This window comes from Rhinoderma darwinii, chromosome 7 (genome assembly GCF_050947455.1).
Source record: "Rhinoderma darwinii isolate aRhiDar2 chromosome 7, aRhiDar2.hap1, whole genome shotgun sequence".
NCBI lineage: Eukaryota > Metazoa > Chordata > Amphibia > Anura > Rhinodermatidae > Rhinoderma > Rhinoderma darwinii.
In genome coordinates, this window is record NC_134693.1 from 135,614,644 (window position 1) to 135,634,905 (window position 20,262).

Here is a 20,262-nt window from a genome sequence, read left to right on the forward strand (position 1 = left end):
TCTTCCTCTTCTCCTTTTTGCCTCTTCTTTTTTTTCTTCTTCATCTTCTTCTTCATCTTCTCCTTTTTCTTCTTCTTTTTTTTTCTTCTTCTCCTTTTTCCTCTTCTCCTTTTTCTTCTTCTTCTCCTTCTTCGTCATCTTTTCTTCATCTTCTATCTTCATCCATAGTTTTTTTTCTAATGGCCTAAAACACATCTATTTGTTTCCTGCCAGGGGGACCGAGGGATGAAAGGGTCTGAGGGTGAAAAAGGTGAAAAGGGAGACCAAGGAGCGAGCGGAGAAAAGGTAACAGCAAGAAATCAGCAGAACTATAGCTGAGGCAATCACTTGACACAGCCAAGACCATATCAGACCGTATCACATGTCAAATATAATATATGGCACCCTAAGTGAATGAGGTTACCCAAAAAGTGAAGACCCATTATCAGTGCACATGAAGACTTCCAGATATGTCAGAAATGTTCCTTCAGATATCTTTGATTTGTTGGTCTGGAGAAAGGTCAGAGTCGGCCAAAAGTGTCTTTGTTATAGTCATGAGTTTAGTAGTAACTTCTACCAGAGTCACTATGATCATATTCCAATTTTTCTCAACAGGGAGTAAAAGGAGAACTAGGAGACAAAGGGGCAGCTGGTTTTGTAGGACCTCGTGGGCCTGGTGGACAAAAGGTAATGCTATGGAGTGGGGGAAGGGATGCGACAACTGTATTGAACATATGTCTGGATTTACAATAAGGGTATGTGCACACGAGGGCATTACGTCCGTAATTGACGGACGTATTTCGGCCGCAAGCCCCGGACCGAACACAGTGCAGGGAGCCGGGCTCCTAGCATCATACTTATGTACGATGCTAGGAGTCCCTGCCTCGCTGCAGGACAACTGTCCCGTACTGAAAACATGATTACAGTACGGGACAGTTGTCCTGCAGCGAGGCAGGGACTCCTAGCATCGTACAAAAGTATGATGCTAGGAGCCCGGCTCCCTGCACTGTGTTCGGTCCGGTACTTGCGGCCGAAATACGTCCGTCAATTACGGACGTAATGCCCTCGTGTGCACATACCCTAATGGTTGTCATTTCCCATGCTTATGAGAAAATAAGTAGTATAACTTTACCAAAACAGCACCTCATACAATTATACTGCCCCCTATGGGCAAAAGAATGAATTTGAATGAGCAGGAAAATTATATCTCACTGAGATTGCTATTTAACTTATGTATCCCAAAAGAATATGTCTACTCCCTTACATGACTCGATGGGAACACGATTTAGGTACAGGGGTGGAATTGGAGCAGTGGCGGGAGATGGCATGTATGACCTCGAAACTATCTATCAATACATCCTTGGTGGAAGCGGGTTATAAGGTATTAATGAGATGGTATATGGTCCCCACTCGTATAGCTCGATTTAATGCATCGGTGGATATTCACTGCTTTAGGCAATGTGGCGCGGAGGGCACGCTAATGCATATCCTATGGGAGTGCCCAGTGGTTGCCACCTTTTGGAACCAGGTATACCAGCTTATTAACACAGTGATCCAAGTCAAACCCCCCAATGATGTGATTACGGCACTGCTATGCGGTCCTATTCCGGAGGTTCGGGCCCCCGCACGTAAATTTCTCCGATATGTGTTCCTGGCAGCTAAAATAACTATTGCTAGGGCCTGGCGAACACCCACGTTGTCTATGGATATGTTGATCGCTAAGATCTCATGGATAATGGTCAATGACCGCCTAACACATCTGCTGGCTGGTACATTAGACTAATTTGATGCCATTTGGGACCCATGGAGGAATCGCACACTTTCGTGAATACATAGAGATGGTTACGAAACCCTTCTACCCTACACCTTTCCTTCCCCCCCCCTCCCTATCCTTCTTTTGGTTATTGTGTGTTTTTTTCTTTTTTCTCTCTTTTCGCTCTCCCATAGAGGCCAATGTGATGTCAAGGATAGTTACCTATGTTAGCAATGAATACATTTATATACTATATATTTTGCAGGAGTTTTGACATCATGACAGATATATAATGTGAGATTTATTGGAGGCCATGTTGGTCTAATGCCTTGTTTAATTGTATTACGGAAATGCAAAAGCTGAGACTCTGCGAGTCTGTGTTATTACTATATTATTATTTTACAAAACTGTTTAATAAAAAACTATTGAAAACAAAAGAATATGTCTAAATTTTGTTATATACGCTTATGTTATAATGTTGTTGATTTTACATAGGCATCTACGCTGTATAGCCCTTTGGAATAACTGACAATAATTTATTTTCCAGGGAGAAACAGGGGAGTCGGGAAACCCCGGAGAGGCTGTGAGTATCTGTATTGGCCTGATATATAGATAATATATGGCTGTTCAGTGGTTAGCACTCTTGGTCCTGAGTTCAAATCTGGTCATGGGCAACTTCTTCATGGAATTTGTATGTTACCCCTGTGTGGGTTTCATCCTAAAATCACCAGTGTATAGGCCACCTGTAAGAAATATGGAATATATTAAGCATTTTGCACTCCTAGAGTAACAATAAGGCTCTGTCCACATCTGCGTCAGAGCCCCTGTTGCAGAGCTTGTTGGATTTGATGGGTAGAATAGTGTTGCATGCAGAGCGTCAGACACAACGATGGAACCCAACGGACTCCATTGTAAGTCAATGAAGTCTGTCGGGTGCCGGAGGAATCCGTTGTATGGAGGACCCAGGAAGGACAGGGTGCAGGATGAGCTCCGTCTGGTCTTTTTTTAATATGTGACAAGATTTTTATATGGTCTTGAGTACTGGGTGTTTCCACCTTTAACATACAAATTCCTTTTTCTTAGTAATAGTACTTAGTGAGGGTATGAAAGGCTAATGTGCCAGATGATGTAGACTGCCCAGTGATAAGAGGTTGTGAACGTGAACCAGATCTTGATCATGAACAAACAATCTCAATGTTCACCTATAGGGTTAAACTCACAGGCGATAAAATGGCAAAAAGGAAAAAAGCAGGATATAAAACAAAAATAAGTTTGGAGATATAGAATTAGCAAATGTCTACATTAGTATCATAAGACCCCTCTTATGGTCCTGGTTTATACCCCCCATCCCCTGTTCTGCTTTATAACAATGCCCCATCCAAAAACTGGAGGGCCTGGCACTTGTTTGCCCCATCCTATACACATCGCTTGCAGGGGCAGGGGGTGATAATGTGACACTCGGGTTTCTTTCCTCTACTTTGCGTGATATTGATGAAGGGCCAGTGGCAAGAGGGGCCCTGTTCCCATAGGGAAGCGGGTCAGGGCTAATTGGAGATGGTCTCTCTTCTCCCAGTTGCTACCTCTATGGTCTGTAACACACATTCAAGCTTTTTGTCACATACATTATGTTGTGCTATGGTTTTGTTCCCAGGGTTTCCCGGGTAAAGATGCTCTACCTGGACTACGTGGCGACAAAGGAGAATCAGGTCTGAATGGGTTAAGAGGAGCAAAGGTGAGAACCTTAATAGCTGCCACCATATTGTCCCATGTTATTACATATTATCCTAATTACATAAATGACTATTAAACAATTCCTGCCTCCCAGTTATTTTGAACGTGTTGTAATAATATTTCCTTAATTTTGCGTTTCAGGGAGATCGTGGTGTGAAGGGTCTTTGCGGCCAGGATGGAGAGAAGGGAGATAAGGTATTAATTTATGAAGACTCAGAGGGACTATGATATTTTTTGCATTGTACTTGTTACTGTTACTTTTGCAAACATGTATCGATGTTATAAATGTGGCACGGGGGATGATATATAACTCATGGCTGAAGGGCCAAATCCCTTATATCCCTCTGGGCCTCTGCATGGTGTCAATAGTTGGATTTTCTGCATACGGTTATGTTTATCATTACTCAATGCTGCAATTTTTAGGGTGACAGCGGCATGACTGGACGCCATGGTCTTTCTGGAAGAAAGGGTGACTTGGTAAGTGTAATCGCAATTTAATTTCTTCTCTTCTCTTTGCTTTTAGGAATGATTGTAAATCTTCTAAACGAGCTACTGTACAATATTGGTTGGTCAGTGCAATCTCAAGAAAAAAAAATTCTGGATTCCGCCTCTTTTTAGAAATCTGTTACATTGATGTAACATGTACATGGACCTAAAGAGGACCCGTCACCTCTCCTGACATGTCTGTGTTGGTAAATACATGTATTCCCCATAAAATAATAATTCTGGAGCATCTTTTCTTAGAATTCTGCACTGTGCCGTTCCTCTGTTATTCCTCCTGGAAATTTATTAATAAATTGACATCTGTTTGTAGCTAGTTGGGGGGGGGGTGTCCCTACACAGACCGACATTGTCCGATCAGTGCTCCCAGTATCAAACTGTGTGGCGACACACCCTTTGACAAGGAATGGTAACAACCAGTTGTCAATTTAGTCATACATTTCTAGGAGGAATAACAGAGGAATTGCACAATGCAAAGTTTGAAGAAAATATGCACCAGAATTGGGATTTTATGGGGAATACAAGTATTTACTAAAACTTACATGTCAGGAGAGCTGAAAGGTCCTCTTTAAGGGGGGTGCCTCACCCTCATTTGCTCAGCATTGGCCCAAAAAAACAGAACACTTTCCACTCCACAGTCAGCCGGTTCCAATCAGCTGTAAGATATGATGTAATTGGGAACTTGACGTACATATAATGACATCATTAGTGCCAGCAGCCAAGGTTAATGGTGGGACAAACCACTGATTACTATATCTATGCCCAACTTTCCTTCCTAGAGACAATGAAATTTGGCCACCCCACCTCCCCAGTAACCCTGGACTTCAGGAAATTTTTAATTCTCCTTTGGACCCAAAATAATACCCCCTTTTCTCCCACTAGACATCTCCCTACCTCTTCTACAGAGCCCTGGGCACTTTATGACAAGGAATAGTATGCTACACAATGTTTTGCCCCAGGACCCCCTAGGTCTTGACTCTTGATCCAGCCTTACATGGAAATATGGTGGCTCAGATTAGTGTTACAAGACCTTGTTATTGCTCCTATTGAACGTCTATGCCTCACTTCACAATCCTGATAATTACTGTAAAAACAAATCATAAATATAAGAATTATTCTAATTCCAGGGAGAAGCTGGAATCCCAGGACAGCCCGGCACGCCTGGAAAAGAAGGACTTGTTGGTGCCAAGGTATATATATATATGTCCAGGCTGGATTTGTAATAGATTATTGTCTTCTGATAGCATGCTGTGGTCATGTTTTGTTTTATTGATCCTTTGTAGGGCGACCGAGGGATGGAAGGTTTACAGGGTGGTAAAGGAGATCAGGGAGAAAAAGGAGAGAGGGTGAGTATTACTGCAATAATTCCCAACCAATGAGTCACCATGGGGTATATGATTATGACATGACGTAACTCTTGCCTCCTATATTTATAGGATGATAATAATAGTATAATAATAATAGAATAATAATAATAATAATAGTATAATAATAATAATAATAATAATAATAATAATAATAATAATAGTATAATAATAATAGAATAATAATAATAGTATAATAATAATAATAGTATAATAATAATAGAATAATAATAATAGTATAATAATAATAATAATAATAATAATAATAATAATAATAATAATAATAAAAATAGTATAATAAAAATAGTATAATAATAATAGTATAATAATGTCTGTATTATCTGAATTACACACGAATAACTGAACTTGTCACACATGGAAAAGATCCAAAAACCGATTATTATATATTAGCAAAGTTCAGGGGGAGGACTTGGGGTCTGGTTCCTCTAGGACCTGTACTATGGGATGTGTTTGAGATGTCTTATTAGGGAAACTTGCAGACCAGTCAGCTCCAAGTGTTAACATTGAACTTCTCCTATAATGTAGAAGAAGGAAGGTGATAAGTTATATGCTGAAGAACATTTTGTAGGCTGACTTAAATACTTTATTCTTTGCCAGGGTCCCGTTGGTGTTATTGGCCCATCTGGACTCAGAGGTCTTGATGGAAATGTAGGGCTCGCTGGCCCACCGGGTCCTCCCGGAATAAAGGGTCCTGAAGGTCTTCAAGGGCAAAAGGTATGAATATTGACCCATGAGATTATACATTTCGTTAAAGGGGTAAAGCTGCAGCATTAACCGGCACAGATCTAGGACAAAGCTTTCCAAACCAGGGAACAGAGGGTTTTATTCAGCTTAGATATTACCTGGCATGTCCATTGGTCCTTCATCCACAAGAAGAGATAGAGAAAGGCATAGTTTACGTCCAACCAAGTCTCATTGACTCTTTGCCCTCATTTCAGTGGCATTGTTCTTGACTTGAAGTACCAAGTTATTCGAGACCAACTGGTTGCTATGGACATCCTGCCCTGTCATTACTAGGGTGTATATGCCTAGCAACCAGGCTGTCAGACATGACAGATCAGCTCAAGGCTAGACTGGCACTGCGCTGACAATGGAGAAAAAAGCAGATTGGCAGATGTCAAGCCGCGCCATTCCTCATCCCATGATGCAGTATTAATCAGATTTTTTTAATAATTTATTTAACGGGAGAATCTCATTAAACAATATTGATCTCAACTGTTTTGTGTTGCACTATTATTTATAGGGTGAGAGGGGCCCTGCTGGAGAGGCTATTACAGGGCCACGTGGAATCCCAGGTATTTCCGGGGAAAGAGGTGACCAGGTATGATTCTACTTTAAGATGCAAGTCCACCATGTTTTGGGCAACTATAACTATTTATGAGAATTAATAGGCAAGAGTGAATGGACCAACTGTGGCATGTTCCATTGGATACTGCATTAAAATGGAAAATACCACCGTAATACAGTGCCATATGCTGCCATACCGCGACAGGTAATACAGAACCATAGGGACTTTGTATGCCACCGTACCGTCTCCAAGTACACAGCTCCGCCTTAGACTGTGAATCCGCTAATTGGTTTCCTATGAAATTGACCTTGGAATTGTATTGTGAACCCAACTGGGAGAAGGAACTAATTGCAGGGACGCTATATAAAAAATGGGCAAATGAATAAATACAATAAACAGCATTGTTTGTGTCATATAATATATATCTAATCTGTACTTGCAGGGACACCTTGGACCAGATGGAGTAAAAGGAGATAAAGGTTCTCCAGGAATGACTGTAAGATCCGCACTTCTTACGATGGTCTCCATAATTATCATTTGCATAGTAGGATAACGATCTAGTGTCTGTTGTGTCTCATAATGATCGATCTTCCATTTCACCTTTCGTCCCCACGTTTATTGTACATATGTCTTCTTATGTCATCATTTGGGGTTCCCCCGGGTGCGACTTTAGCCTCAGCACCCCCTTTAGCTGTTCGACTGATAATTATATATATTTCTGGTTTCTCTACATTCATAATCTATAGACTCTGTACTCTATAAACCACCTGTATTTATAAGATTTATATTCTGACCCATAGGAGGAAGAAATCCGAAATTTTGTTAAACAGGAAATGAGCCAGAACTGCGGTAAGTGGGAGTATGAATACTGGGAAATGCTCAATAGTAAATTCAATTAAAAAACATGATCAGGTATCACCGATTTGTCATAATATATTGTATGAAACTGCTTAAGTAGCAATTCCCCAATGTATGATTATTAATGGCATTACTAGAGCGATCAAGGCTACCATTGGATTACCAGAGACTTTCAAAAACTATTCAGAAAAGAGGGGGCCCCATAGCAAATGCCAAAAGTGGCCAAACATTATGGTGCCGGGTTTTGCCACCCTGGACAGAAGGGTCTAGTGTTATGTTTTCCCCTACCAAACCCTCTCCATAACCTCTGGGTCAATTCCCCATCCCCGGGAGATAGGACTAAACAGGGCTGGCCTGTCTCTTTCCATGGGTCCAATAGTATCTGCATGCAGGGCCAGATTATAAGAGGAAATCCCTTGATGGCTGCCCACCGATCCTATCCAGCCAAGAAGAGGTGGAGAGGTAACCATGCATGTGTGTGGCACTCCACATTGAAGTCCAGTTTGGCTGTCTCCATAACCCATAGATTTTAGTGGAGGCAACCATGTGCATGAACACAGGTTGGGTTGGAGTCTAAGGGTATGTTCACACGGCCAAATTTCAGACGTATACGAGGCGTATTTTGCCTCGTTTTACGTCTGGAAATACGTCTCAAATACGTTGGCAAACATCTGCCCATTCATTTGAATGGGTTTGCCGACGTACTGTGCAGACGACCTGTTATTTACGAGTCGTCGTTTGACAGCTGTCAGGGTATGTTCACACGAGGGCGTCCGTAACGGCTGAAATTACGGGGATGTTTCAGCCTGAACACATCCCCGTAATTTCAGCCGTACCGGCAGGTGCAGGCGCTTGGACTCCGCGTCAATTACGGGCGTAATTAGCGCTGCTATTCATTGGAGTCAATGAATAACGGCTCCAATTACGGCCAAAGAAGTGACAGGTCACTTCTTTGACGCGGGCGTCTATTTACGCGCCGTCTTTTGACAGCGGCGCGTAAATATACGCCTCGTGTGAACAGACAAACGTCTGCCCATTGCTTTCAATGGGCAGATGTTTGTCAGCGCTATTGAGGCACTATTTTCGGGCGTAATTCAGGGCAAAAACGCCCGATTTACGTCCGTAAATAGGCCGTGTGAACATACCCTCAAACGACGACGCGTAAAAATACAGCCTCGTCAAAAGAAGTGCAGGACACTTCTTTGGACGTTTTTGGAGCTGTTTTCTCATAGACTCCAATGAAAACAGCTCCATAAACGGACGTAAAAAACGCCGCGAAAACGGCGTGAAAACGCCGCGAAAAATGCGAGTTGGTCAAAAAACGTCTGAAAAGCAGGGTCTGTTTTCCCTTGAAAACAGCTCTGGATTTTCAGACGTTTTTGTTGACTACGTGTGAACATACCCTAAGAGGTGGGATGGGGATCCCCACCAAATTAATAGCCAAGATGCCTCCACCCAACCTAAACTGGTCCTGACTGCATGGGCTGCCTCTAAAGTATGTACGGCCTTCCAGGGTCTGTCATGAATTGATATCTTAGATTGCCAGCTAGGCTAGACACGCAGTTATTTAATGTGTCTATTGCACAGTGAGAAACATGGGACAGTTAGGTTTCTCTTACTGTGATTGACTGCCAGGAAGACTTGAGAGAGGGAAGAGGAGGAGCCTCTGGGTGACCGAGTGACAAAGAATTTGAACTTATGAGAGCTAATATCGCTGACAACAATGTCAGTGTCAGACAGCTACTTCCTGTCCCCGAAACTGAGGTTAGGAGAAGACTGGAGCACAAACATCTGAGAAAGGGACTGCAGACAGTGGCTGAAGATGAGAATTCAGGAGCACAGGCAAAGTTTCCTTTTTATGGCTGGATATACGTTTTAATAGCACTATAAAGGAGAAAAGCTAATATATTCTAAAAATGATCTACAAATATCAGCTTCAGAGGTCCATTTTGAATCTGCGTGTGTGTATATATAACAGTATGGGCAGAAGTAATGTATCCCACAATGCCTCATAAGCCATAAAACAGTTTTATAGATTTATATTTGACTCTGCATATTCTCATTATTGTGTTTTATGTCTTTTTTCGCAGCCTGCGGAGGTTAGTTCACATTTCCTGAAAAGAAAGTTGGTAAACCGAATGCGTGCATGAAGCAGTATGAATGGGTGCTCTCTTATTACTCCGTAAATTAGGCCAAATCCAGTGACAGACAAGACTTTTATACAGTTTTCACACAATCTAGGTCTAGTGAATAAATTTACGCCAGTGTACAGTATACAGCACAAGCTGAAAAGTGATAGGAAGTATTATATTCTGAGTGCTCAGTGGACAGTGTGAAAACTGTTTTTGTTTTTTTGTAATTATAGTGACATGGTAAATTTAAACAAAAATCACCAAAATGTAAAAACATAAATGTTTAACATAAAAACTTGATTCAAAGAGCACCAGTCAGCTCCTCTGACATGTCTGTCAGTGAATATTTGCATTCCTCATGAAATAACAATTGTATAGCTCCTTTTCTTAGAATTGTATTGTTCCATTCCTCTGCTATTCCTCCTGGAAATGTATAAATAAATTGACAACTGGGTGTTACCATTCTCCTGGTCAATGGAGCATGTCCCTAGACACTGTCCAATCAGTGCTGACTGTGTCCGACTCGGGGAATGGTTAAACCCAGTTGTCAATATATTAATTCATTTCCAGGAGTAATAACAGAGGAACCAGTTCTAAGAAAGGATTCTCCAGCATTGTAATTTTACGGGCAATGTAAGTGTTTGGCACAGTCTACGGCACTGAAGGGTTAAAGATAATGGACAGATCTCCCATATTGCCTGCCATTAACCCTGTCAAGACTTATGTGTTCTGCCTGGGATTTCCTTGTGTATAGAATGTCCTCGTTATGGCAAATGGTTTGCATCTTCATTCAAACACCTACTAACATCCTAGTGCAATGTGTTTTTCTGTGAATCCTTTACTGGCTTTTTAATATATGCCGACACATAGTCAACATCAAAAATTCCTGTAGTAATACTCCGATTTTAGCTGAATTGGATTGAATCACATGACTAATGGGTCAGGAAAGTAGAAGACTTAAGGGAATTCTCCACTTTGGGCAATTCCTACTTGTTAGAAGGGTCCCTTGACAATAAGCAGATCACAAAGTGTCATCCAGCTGGGACCGCCAGTGATCAGCTGTAATCTGTAGGGAAACCAGTATGTGCTCAGCTTCTCTGCATCACCCCCACAGGGGAAATTAGGTATTACACAGCGCCCATTCATATCAATGTGTTGTCTGTGTAATCCAGGACAGGACAGGTCCTCCAGAGAGAAAGAGAGAAGCTCTATGTCTCCACTCTGCCCAAGAGATGGGGATCCTGAACAGAGGACCCCCCACTATTAACTATGAATTCCCCTATAGGGTTTAGGAAAATGGGATTTTTAAATTTGACAACCCCTTTAAGTATACTTATCAATATTTAAATCCCAAATTAGAGGAAATTTTAAGCCCTGCCTTGTTTAACAGGGAACGCCACTAAAATTGACCAGGACCGGCTCTTTTGTGAAAATTATCATCAATACCTTTTTCAGTCTGGTTAGTGGGACAGTCCCGTGAAAATCTGGACTATTGTCTAGTATGCTTAGTCCTCATTCACACGAGCATATTACAGTTTCATACAACCTCTGAATTGTATGGAGCCATAAAACGGCTCCGATAGACTGATATAGGGCCCTACCGCACCTCTGTATGCCTCCGACGTCATACTGAACTATACTAAGGCCCTGTTCACATGGAGGAATTTGCAGGCAGAAAAAAAATCTGCCTCAAAATTCCTTCAGGAATTTTGAGGCGGATTTTGACCTGCCTGCACATTCTTGCCGCGAATTTCACAACGGTTTTCGCCTGGCAAAAAAAAAAGCAGCAAAAAACGCGTCCTCTGCCTCCCAATGATTTCAATGGGAGGTCAGAGGCGGGTCCGCGGCATGAAAGAACATGCTGCTTTCTTTTCCCGCAAGCGGCCAAAAGTCGCCATGAAAAAGAAAACTACTCCACCTCCCAGTGAAATCAACGGGAGGCGGTTTCCAACATTTTGTCGCGCTGATTCCGATGCGGTTTCCGTGTCAAAATCAGCACCAAAAAAAACTGTGACTTGGCCCTAAGTCTTTTTTTTGTGTCCTCAAAAGAAAAAACATTGGGGCAGATTTACTATTGTGTCTAATTTAAAATTTGTCACAAAATGCGTGAGATTTTGCCGCATTTTATATTAGACTAATTTAAGAACAGGTGTTTGCGCCTCAGCAGACATTTTTTTTAAATATATATATTATTTTCCATGAAAATAGATGAGAGGTTGTCACAGCTCCGCCCCCTTCAGTAACATCTCTGCATAGTCATATATTCTTCTTTATATCCTGATATGTAACATTATATGTATATTTATATATCTATTTCTATAGATTTTCAAGTGATGTAGTCAACTTTCCCCATGTGTTTATTACTGATATAATTGACAGATGCATTATACCCACACTCTGCACTTTCCATTCTATATTCTCTATTTAACCCTTTAATGTACATATGTATTTTCATGCATTTTCAGGTGGCAAATACTGTTAAATGAATTAATAATAATGTGACCTGCTTGAGGCAATATAGGGGCTGGCAGTGTTACCCGTAGGCAGAGTGGGTATGGCTGTCAGTGGTTTGGTGCCAGTAATTTTAACAGCATTTGCCCCGCTATGAACATGCATGCACTCAACCCCCGTTTTTTATATACGGTATTTAAAAGACAACTGATGTGAAAACAAGATACGGCTAATGTCGGCTGCATTACTACAAACTAAGTAAAAGGGGTTGTCCAGTATTACAAAATGTTTTTTTTTTTTTTCCAGAAACAGTGCCACTATTGTCTGTGGCTATGACTGGTATTGCAGCCCAGCCCCAAAAATATATTTTGGACTAATGCAACTGCTTTTTTACTGTTTTCACTTCTTAGTCAGTTGCCCTTTAATTTCATAGACTATGTATTTGCATCCATTCGCCGATCAATATTTCCTGACTTGCGTATGGCATGCGATAAAGCATGTGATTATCTCTCATCATGACCATATTAACTTGCCAGTCTTGTGTCCTACACATCTGAATCTTTTGTTATGTCCTTGCACCTCCCAGGTTATGTTTCCAACTATCCATCTCCCCCATCGTATCCATCTAACCCTCGTTTTGTCCCAGTCCCAGCCCTAAAGTTCTCTCACATTGATGAAGATGAGGGTGAGTTGGCTCTGCCAGGATGTATTCTGCAGCAGCAGACGGTTTAGTTGCAAATTCTCTCCACATCACAAATCTTTTCTGCTTCACAAATTATCCACACAAAAAAACTAAATCAATCAGGTGCTGCTTCCTCTGTGCTTCCTTGCGGTCTGTCATTACTTGCGGGGGTAAGGCATGCTATCGGGGGAGGGCTGGCAACTTTTTTACCCTCTGGGCAAGTGGAAAAAACTGGTCAATGGCTCCAGAAGGCCAATTGTAGTGACAGGATGTTCCAAAGAGATAATAGGGCAGTTTTCCCAAGCTATGTCCCCGACATGGTTTGGACTACCAGATTTTTTGATCATGTAGACACTGGTTGATGCGACTCCATTGTAACATGTAGTAACATACAATAGGTGGATGGATGTCCCCCCCCCCCCCCCATACTGCCATTGCCAACCATCATCTGACGAATCAAGAGTAGCTTGTGGGAAATTTGCCCCTTGCCAGCCTTCCCCTGTCTTCTACCTCTGTGATAGGTCCGAGCAGTTTAATGTGCCTCAAAGGAAAGTGAATATGCCAATAACACATTGAAAGGCCGACAGAATGGTCTACTGGAAATTTTTGGAGTTATGGAACAAAAATTGGGGAATTCATTTAAATTATCCATAGAAATTCAGCTCAAGAAAATTGTTGGTCTTCATGTCCAAGTCTGTCTGACCTTCAAGGTCTACTAACCAGTTGAACGTTCCCATGGATGATACCAGCAGTATGGTTGTCTATGAACAAGTCAAGGAGACAACTGTAGGGCTGCGCTTTGAGACCTACATGAAGATGGACATGGTCAACGGCAAAGTGATATATCAGGTCGGGCTGTGTCCAGAATAACTGCTCAGGCTTGTCATATGGTGGTCGGTCATAGAGTGCGTCTTGCAGGGAGAAACATGGTGGTCCTCGTTCTTAGCTCTGATTCTTGTTTTATTGTGGTCGTCTCAGAAGACATTCAGCAAAGAGCAGTAAGAAGGCATGTAAGACTATGCTGACGTTGTGTCTTGTCCGTTCCGTATGGATTGTGTCCACCATTGTTTTAACCACGTCTCAGTTATGTGTTCATGCTTGGCGGTCTATTGGCTAACATCGCCTCCATTACTGGGAGATTTACTTATTACATCCCTTCCTTTGGTGATAGTTCTTCTTCAATTAAATAAGTGATTAGCCAGGAAGGACTTAACCTGTTCAATGATCACGGGCAACACTCCATCCCAAATCTTAACTGGCATCATGTCTTCCCTCACTGTTGTATCCCTTGCACACGCTGGTTCCTTCATCCAAAAAGAGAAAGCACGGAATCAACTGGTACAAGGCACCTCAGTCCTGTTGACCAAGTATATTTTTGAGACTTGCTACATGCAAGAGTCAGAAATACATGTGCAAATGACGTTTAGACATTTGGAGGACCTACCGATCCTTGCGAATGGGAAATCCTAAGTGGTTTTGCTTTTGGGATGGAGGTTAAACTGTCATACACATTCAAAAATAGGATCAATGGGTGTCCGCGTTTTTTTTCCCTGTATTTTATTAAACTTATCTGTCTGTACAGTCACTACTCTATGATCTCACTAATGTCTAAGCTGTCGCACTATGCTTTACCTGAGGTGCCCACTCTCACTACCCATATCTGATAACTAAGCTGTCCTACAATGCTTTTACCAAAGGTGCCCCCTCTCTCTACCCATATCTGATGTCTAAGCTGTCGCACTATGCTTTACCCAAGGTGCCCAATCTCTCTGCCCATATCTGATGTCTAAGCTGTCGCACTATGCTTTACCCAAGGTCCCCACTCTCACTATCCATATCTGATGTCTAAGCTGTCGCACTTTGCTTTTACCCAAGGTGCCCACTCTCTCTGCCCATATCTGATGTCTAAGCTGTCGCACTATGCTTTACCCAAGGTGCCCAATCTCTCTGCCCATATCTGATGTCTAAGCTGTCGCACTATGCTTTACCCAAGGTCCCCACTCTCACTATCCATATCTGATGTCTAAGCTGTTGCACTATGCTTTACCCAAGGTGCCCAATCTCTCTGCCCATATCTGATGTCTAAGCTGTCGCACTATGCTTTACCCAAGGTCCCCACTCTCACTATCCATATCTGATGTCTAAGCTGTCGCACTTTGCTTTTACCCAAGGTGCCCACTCTCTCTGCCCATATTTGATGTCTAAGCTGTTGCACTATGCTTTACCCAAGGTGCCCACTCTCTGTACCCATATCTGATGTCTAAGCTGTCACACTATGCTTTACCCAAGGTGCCCACTCTCTCTACCCATATCTGATGTCTAAGCTGTCGCACTATGCTTTACCCAAGGTGCCCACTCTCTGCCCATATCTGATGTCTAAGCTGTCGCACTATGCTTTACCCAAGGTGCCCACTCTCTCTGCCGATATCTGATGTCTAAGCTGTCGCACTATGCTTTACCCAAGGTGCCCATTCTCTCTGCCCATTTCTGATGTCTAAGCCATCCGTTTTTGCTTTACCCGAGGTGCCCACTCTCACTACCCATCTGAGGTCTTTGCAACCATTGTGTCATCTCCTTAATATCTTCTGACTTTCCTTTTGTATCAGCTGGAAGAACATGTTTCTTGGTCAACAAATGGCAGCCAACAGCCCCAAGGTTTATTTAGAGGGACCTTGAAAAAAAAGGTTCCCGGTGTTGGGTGCTTTTGGCTGGACGTAAGGTTTTAACATTTTACCTCGGTTCTTACCCTATCACGTGCCATTAGTCAACCCCACTACTCAAAATGGATCACAAATTAATATCTTTTATATACAATATCCATTATTATTGATGCAGCTAAAGTTGAACCTGCCACCCATGCAAGTCTGTTCCCAGGTAAAGGGCATGGTTGGCCTCTCAATATTTTGGTTTTGGGTGTTTCTTTTCTATTTTATGTTTAGCATCTCCTCACTTTTTGCTTGTTCTGCTTTAGGTCTAGATTTTAAGGTTCCAAATTCATACATTTCTGTATTGTTCTTAACATATACTTCCATGATTTCATGTAGGACGGGAACTGAGGGTGGTAGTGAACACCAATGATCCTGATTATGAGCATATATACACAGTGGACGATTACAAGGAAGATATGGATGAAGATGGGACTGAGAGCACTCTACTGTCAGATGGTCAGTACAATATTCAATGATGGATGGTCTATAGGTGGCTGCCAGGACTATTCATTGCGGCTGCTTGTCTTTAAGGACAACTGACCCCAAAGTTTGTTTGCTTTACAGATGTGACAATACCAGCAGCCTCTGTGGCCAGCCTCCGAAACAAGAGAGACACTACAAAACATGGTAGCTATAGACTATTTTACAGATGCTCAGTTCTAGTAATAAAGAACTTATTATTTTGTGCTGAGTCTCATTTTGTTTTCAGATATATGCAATTTGCCCATGCTGGAAGGAGAATGCAGCAAATACACATTAAAATGGTATTATAATCAGCGGGTGAGAGAATGTCGTCCGTTTGTGTACAGCGGCTGCGATGGAAATCTCAACCGGTTTGACGAGAAGGATGAATGTGAGCTACAATGTGTCCACAGAAAAGAAGGTTAGTCTCAGATCTATGCGCCATTCATGGATCCAAAGGACGTTTAATTGACATATCAACCAAGGGTGAACCAATAAGGGTGGACCAATAATCTCATGGTTGCCCACAAAGAGTTCTCTGGGTTTCTACTATGTTTTTGGTTTAGTGTTTTTAGGTTTATTCCAATGTCTAATGGCATTCTAACCCCATAGTGTTATCGAAGTTGCTCGGTATTGCCTCATTTCCGTCTAAGGCCTCATGCACACGACCGTAGCCGTGTGCACGGTCCATGAATGCGGCACGGACGGCCGCGGAGTGTTATCCGCGGGCCGCCCGCAATTCACGGACCGTGCACACATTGATTTCAATGAGCCCGGACCGCAAACCCGGACCGTATAATGACTCGTCCTATCTTTTTGTGGTCCGGTTTTCCGGCCAATGCATGGACCGTGTAAACCAGATTTACGGGTGAATTGCGGACGCAAAAACACGTTTGTGTGCTGAGGCCTAAGGCATTCCCTCTTCTGTCGAGACATTTTCTCCTACTAAGAGTCACAGACCAAACAAAGGAAATTACCCAGTTATAACTCGCCACCCTGATGACTCTTGATTCTTCCTTTCTGTATGACTGTATAGCTGCCCATACACATTGGTTTTATGTCGGTGGATCCTGACAAAATCAGAATCCCCCTGATAATCTAATGTGTACCTAGGCCTTCAAACTGTCCCCCGATTGTAGGAGAAACGGGGATCGGGGGACTCGATCTTTTCTTGCGCAGAGAGATAAGCTGCTTACAGAAATGTATGACTCCATCTCCCCATTGAAATAAGCATGCAAGATTATGGGGTGGTCGGGGGAGATCTTTTGTGTCTTGATGTATGGCCAGCCTAGGATGACTAAAAATTGTAGTCCACCCAGGAGGTTCGATAGACAATGTAGGCAAGTAAGTAAATAGAAAAGATGAGCCCCTCTAGAAATAGTCAGGAAGGGGTCCTCTTCTATAAGAGGACTCTGGGTGACTTTACCCCTCCTTCCAATTATTCAAGTGCAAGAAGGGCAGTGTGAACCCCAGACTGATTCCCGCTTCCTAGTTCGCTAATGTTGTGGTTCATGTGGAAAGTGGGGGCTCCATGTAGGTTCACTTTACCCTTGAGGAAAGCGGATGGCGCCAACGCAGACGAGAGCCCTGCTCTCCATGGGCCGTGAAACAGGCATTGGGGAAAAAAATATTCACATTTGTATTTAATATATTTTTTATCATTTTAATTTGCAGATAAACCTCAAGAAGACGGAAGCTAAGACATCACGCAGAACTAGAAAAATATATGTATATTGTAATATTTTTGTAAGATTCACTAAGTTTGAAAGAAAAAAACAATGCAAATTACAGGGTCCAAGTTGCGTTCGTGTGTTGTTACATCTGGGAAATATTTGTATTTTTTTATTGTTAATATAATTATGATTTCTGTAACTCATATTATATGGTGCATAGAACTTTTTTTTTTAGTAGCAGAGAATTGGTGCTATATTTTACAATATTTTTCTATTAAAAGGGAAATTTTTATCAAATAACATCATACAATAAAGAAAGACCACGATTTGTCATAAACTAAAGGAAAATACTTCAGTATAACCAGCAAAAAGAGGTTCTCCACCTAAAATCGGAATAATATGGCAGTACGACACACTGAGCATGGTGTGTATAATGTCAAGCCTCCTAACCCATTTTCTACCCTCAACTTAATGACAATTTGGCCTTGAGTTTTAGACCTGAGTAAGGGTCCTTTTACACCGGCCCATTTTGTCCGTGTAAACAAGCATCGATCAACAAGACAGCTCGTAGATCGGCGCTCGTTTGCTCCTGACACAAGGAGCTATATATGGGGACAAGCGCTCATTACTCCGATTGCTCGTCCCCATACATTATTATCATGTCAACAGCGGGTCTCCTTGTTTACACACCAAGATGTGCTGCCGACAATGATAATATCTTAGGCTGTAGAAACGATACGATCAGCCGATGAATAAGCGTTTTCTCGTTCATCGGCTCACGGTTGCCCTGTTTACACAGGGCAAAAATCGGGAACGTGCGTTCTGTGAATGCTCGTTTGCCTGATAATTAGCCCGTGTGAAAGGTCCCTAAGCTCACACTGGTTGCTAAGAACTTTGTGCCTGACATCACAGTATATAACCTCAACTCAGTGACAAATTGGCCTTGAGCTGTAAATCTGAGTAAGCTCAGATTGGTTGCTAAGGACTTGCTGTATGACAATTTGTTTGTAATCTCAGCCAACTGACAAATTGGCTTTGAAGTGTAGACTTGAGTAAACTCACACTGGTTGCTAAGGACTTTCTGCCTGACAACACAATATATAACCTTCGCTCAGTGAAAAATTGGCCTTAAATTGTAGACCTGAGTAAGCTCAGACTCGTTGCTAAGGACTTGTTCTCTGATAATCCGTATGTAACCTCAGCTCACTGACAAATTGGCCTTGAGTTGAAGTCCTGAGTAAGTTCAGGCTGGTTGCTAAGGACTTGCTGCTTGATAAACCCCTTGGGTTGTAGATCTGATTAAGCTCAGGTCTACAGAACCATCTCAGCGTGCATTAGTAATCAGATTATTCTACAAACAAATTTAGATAGAGCACCACTTGAAAGTGTAACTAAACGTTTGACAAACTTCTGACATGTCTTAGTGACATGTCAGAAGTTTTGATTGGTGGGGGTCCGAGTCCTGAGACCCCCACCAATCGCTAAAACGAAGCGGCACAAGTGCTCGGTGAGCGCTCAGCTGCTTCGTTTCTGTTCGGCTTTTTCCGGAAATCAATGTTTCGGAGTACGGACTCAATAGGAAGTCTATGAGCCCGTACACCGCTACATCGACTTTCCGGAAAAAGCCGAACAGAAACAAAGTGGCTCAGCTCTCACACTGCTGCTTCGTTCTAGCGATTGTTGGGGGTCTCAGTGCTCGGACCCCCACCAATCAAAACTTCTGACATGTCACTATGACATATCAGAAGTTTGTTAAACGTTTAGTTACCCTTTAAACAGCCCAGTGGGACCGGACATTTTTCTTGACTACCTGAAAACCAGTGACACCAACAAGGCCCATCAGCATTCTAGTTATATTTCCATTAATTTATCAACAGTCATTCAAAGTTGCTTTTATCTACACATAGGAATCCCTACAACCTGCTGAACATATGTTTGTATGTAAATATACAATATATACTTTAATGATGCTTTATATAAGAAAATGGTTGTCAACCATGGTAATAAAATAATTCAGGGACTGTAATATGGTGCTATTATGAACTCCAGCCAAGCATATTGCTTGCAATAGTGTTGCGGATTATTATCAATCGCTTTGTTTTATTATCTTTAGGTTTTTCTTTATGTAGTTTTGCTTTTTTTTTTCTTATCCACCAGGTATCTGCTTGTATTGCTCATGTCACTTGCTGCTAAACTGTATATGTTAAGACTCCACTGTTAATCTAAAAAAATCAGATGTGGGTAGGGTTAACCCCAATATTCCTCTCCAAACAGTTACAAAGCCTGGCAGCTGAGATAAGAGGGGTTGTTTGATGGGTCCGCACATTAAAGAGCATTTTTCGCTACCCCTGGGCCAGCCTGTAACATAGGGGGAGCACTGTTAGAATTGGCGGTTTTCTTTCCAGAACTAATCGCAACAACCCAACAAACATCCTCCCCTATCTCAGCTTCCTGGATACCTGTGAGTGTGACATGGTGGAGTGATATATTGGGATTAACTGCCGTCACTCCTGAATTTTAAGGTTCTGAGTGTTGGGTCTTAAAATTCAATTATAACAATTACTAAGTGCAATCAAAGCAAATGGTACGGCCCAAGCGCAGGCTCAAACAGTAATTCCTTCAAAATCCATCTTCACATTTTTTTTAGGGTTACATTGTG

At 42.1% G+C, this 20,262-nt stretch overlaps 2 protein-coding genes across 2 annotated transcripts in view; both read left to right on the forward strand.

Annotated features, from left to right (window-relative positions):
- COL7A1 (collagen type VII alpha 1 chain) overlaps positions 1-7,536 on the forward strand; it is a 50,366-nt gene extending 42,830 nt beyond the window's left edge. Inside the window, exons 65-76 of the mRNA XM_075832523.1 lie at positions 214-285; positions 595-666; positions 2,280-2,315; positions 3,384-3,464; positions 3,605-3,658; positions 3,887-3,940; positions 5,092-5,154; positions 5,248-5,310; positions 5,947-6,063; positions 6,593-6,670; positions 7,080-7,133; positions 7,438-7,536. Of these exons, the coding sequence (XP_075688638.1) occupies positions 214-285; positions 595-666; positions 2,280-2,315; positions 3,384-3,464; positions 3,605-3,658; positions 3,887-3,940; positions 5,092-5,154; positions 5,248-5,310; positions 5,947-6,063; positions 6,593-6,670; positions 7,080-7,133; positions 7,438-7,536 (843 nt within the window). The remainder of the gene's footprint in view (positions 1-213; positions 286-594; positions 667-2,279; positions 2,316-3,383; positions 3,465-3,604; positions 3,659-3,886; positions 3,941-5,091; positions 5,155-5,247; positions 5,311-5,946; positions 6,064-6,592; positions 6,671-7,079; positions 7,134-7,437) is intronic.
- Positions 7,537-7,914: 378 nt separating this feature from the next.
- On the forward strand, positions 7,915-18,973 carry LOC142657488 (collagen alpha-1(VII) chain-like). Its single transcript, XM_075832524.1, has 7 exons — positions 7,915-7,957; positions 9,586-9,594; positions 12,665-12,763; positions 15,805-15,924; positions 16,033-16,095; positions 16,178-16,351; positions 17,605-18,973. Exons 1-7 carry the CDS (start codon positions 7,915-7,917, stop codon positions 17,628-17,630), a joined length of 534 nt encoding a protein of 177 aa, XP_075688639.1. The 3' UTR covers positions 17,631-18,973.
- Positions 18,974-20,262: the final 1,289 nt, after the last annotated feature.

Excerpts from the sequence above, each read along its gene's own strand:
- LOC142657488 (XM_075832524.1), top strand. The coding sequence starts at position 7,915 with ATGGCTGCCCACCGATCCTATCCAGCCAAGAAGAGGTGGAGAG. Across the intron at positions 12,764-15,804 it reads TCACATTGATGAAGATGAGG|GACGGGAACTGAGGGTGGTA; the intron begins GTGAGTTGGCTC and ends GATTTCATGTAG. Across the intron at positions 15,925-16,032 it reads GAGCACTCTACTGTCAGATG|ATGTGACAATACCAGCAGCC; the intron begins GTCAGTACAATA and ends TTTGCTTTACAG.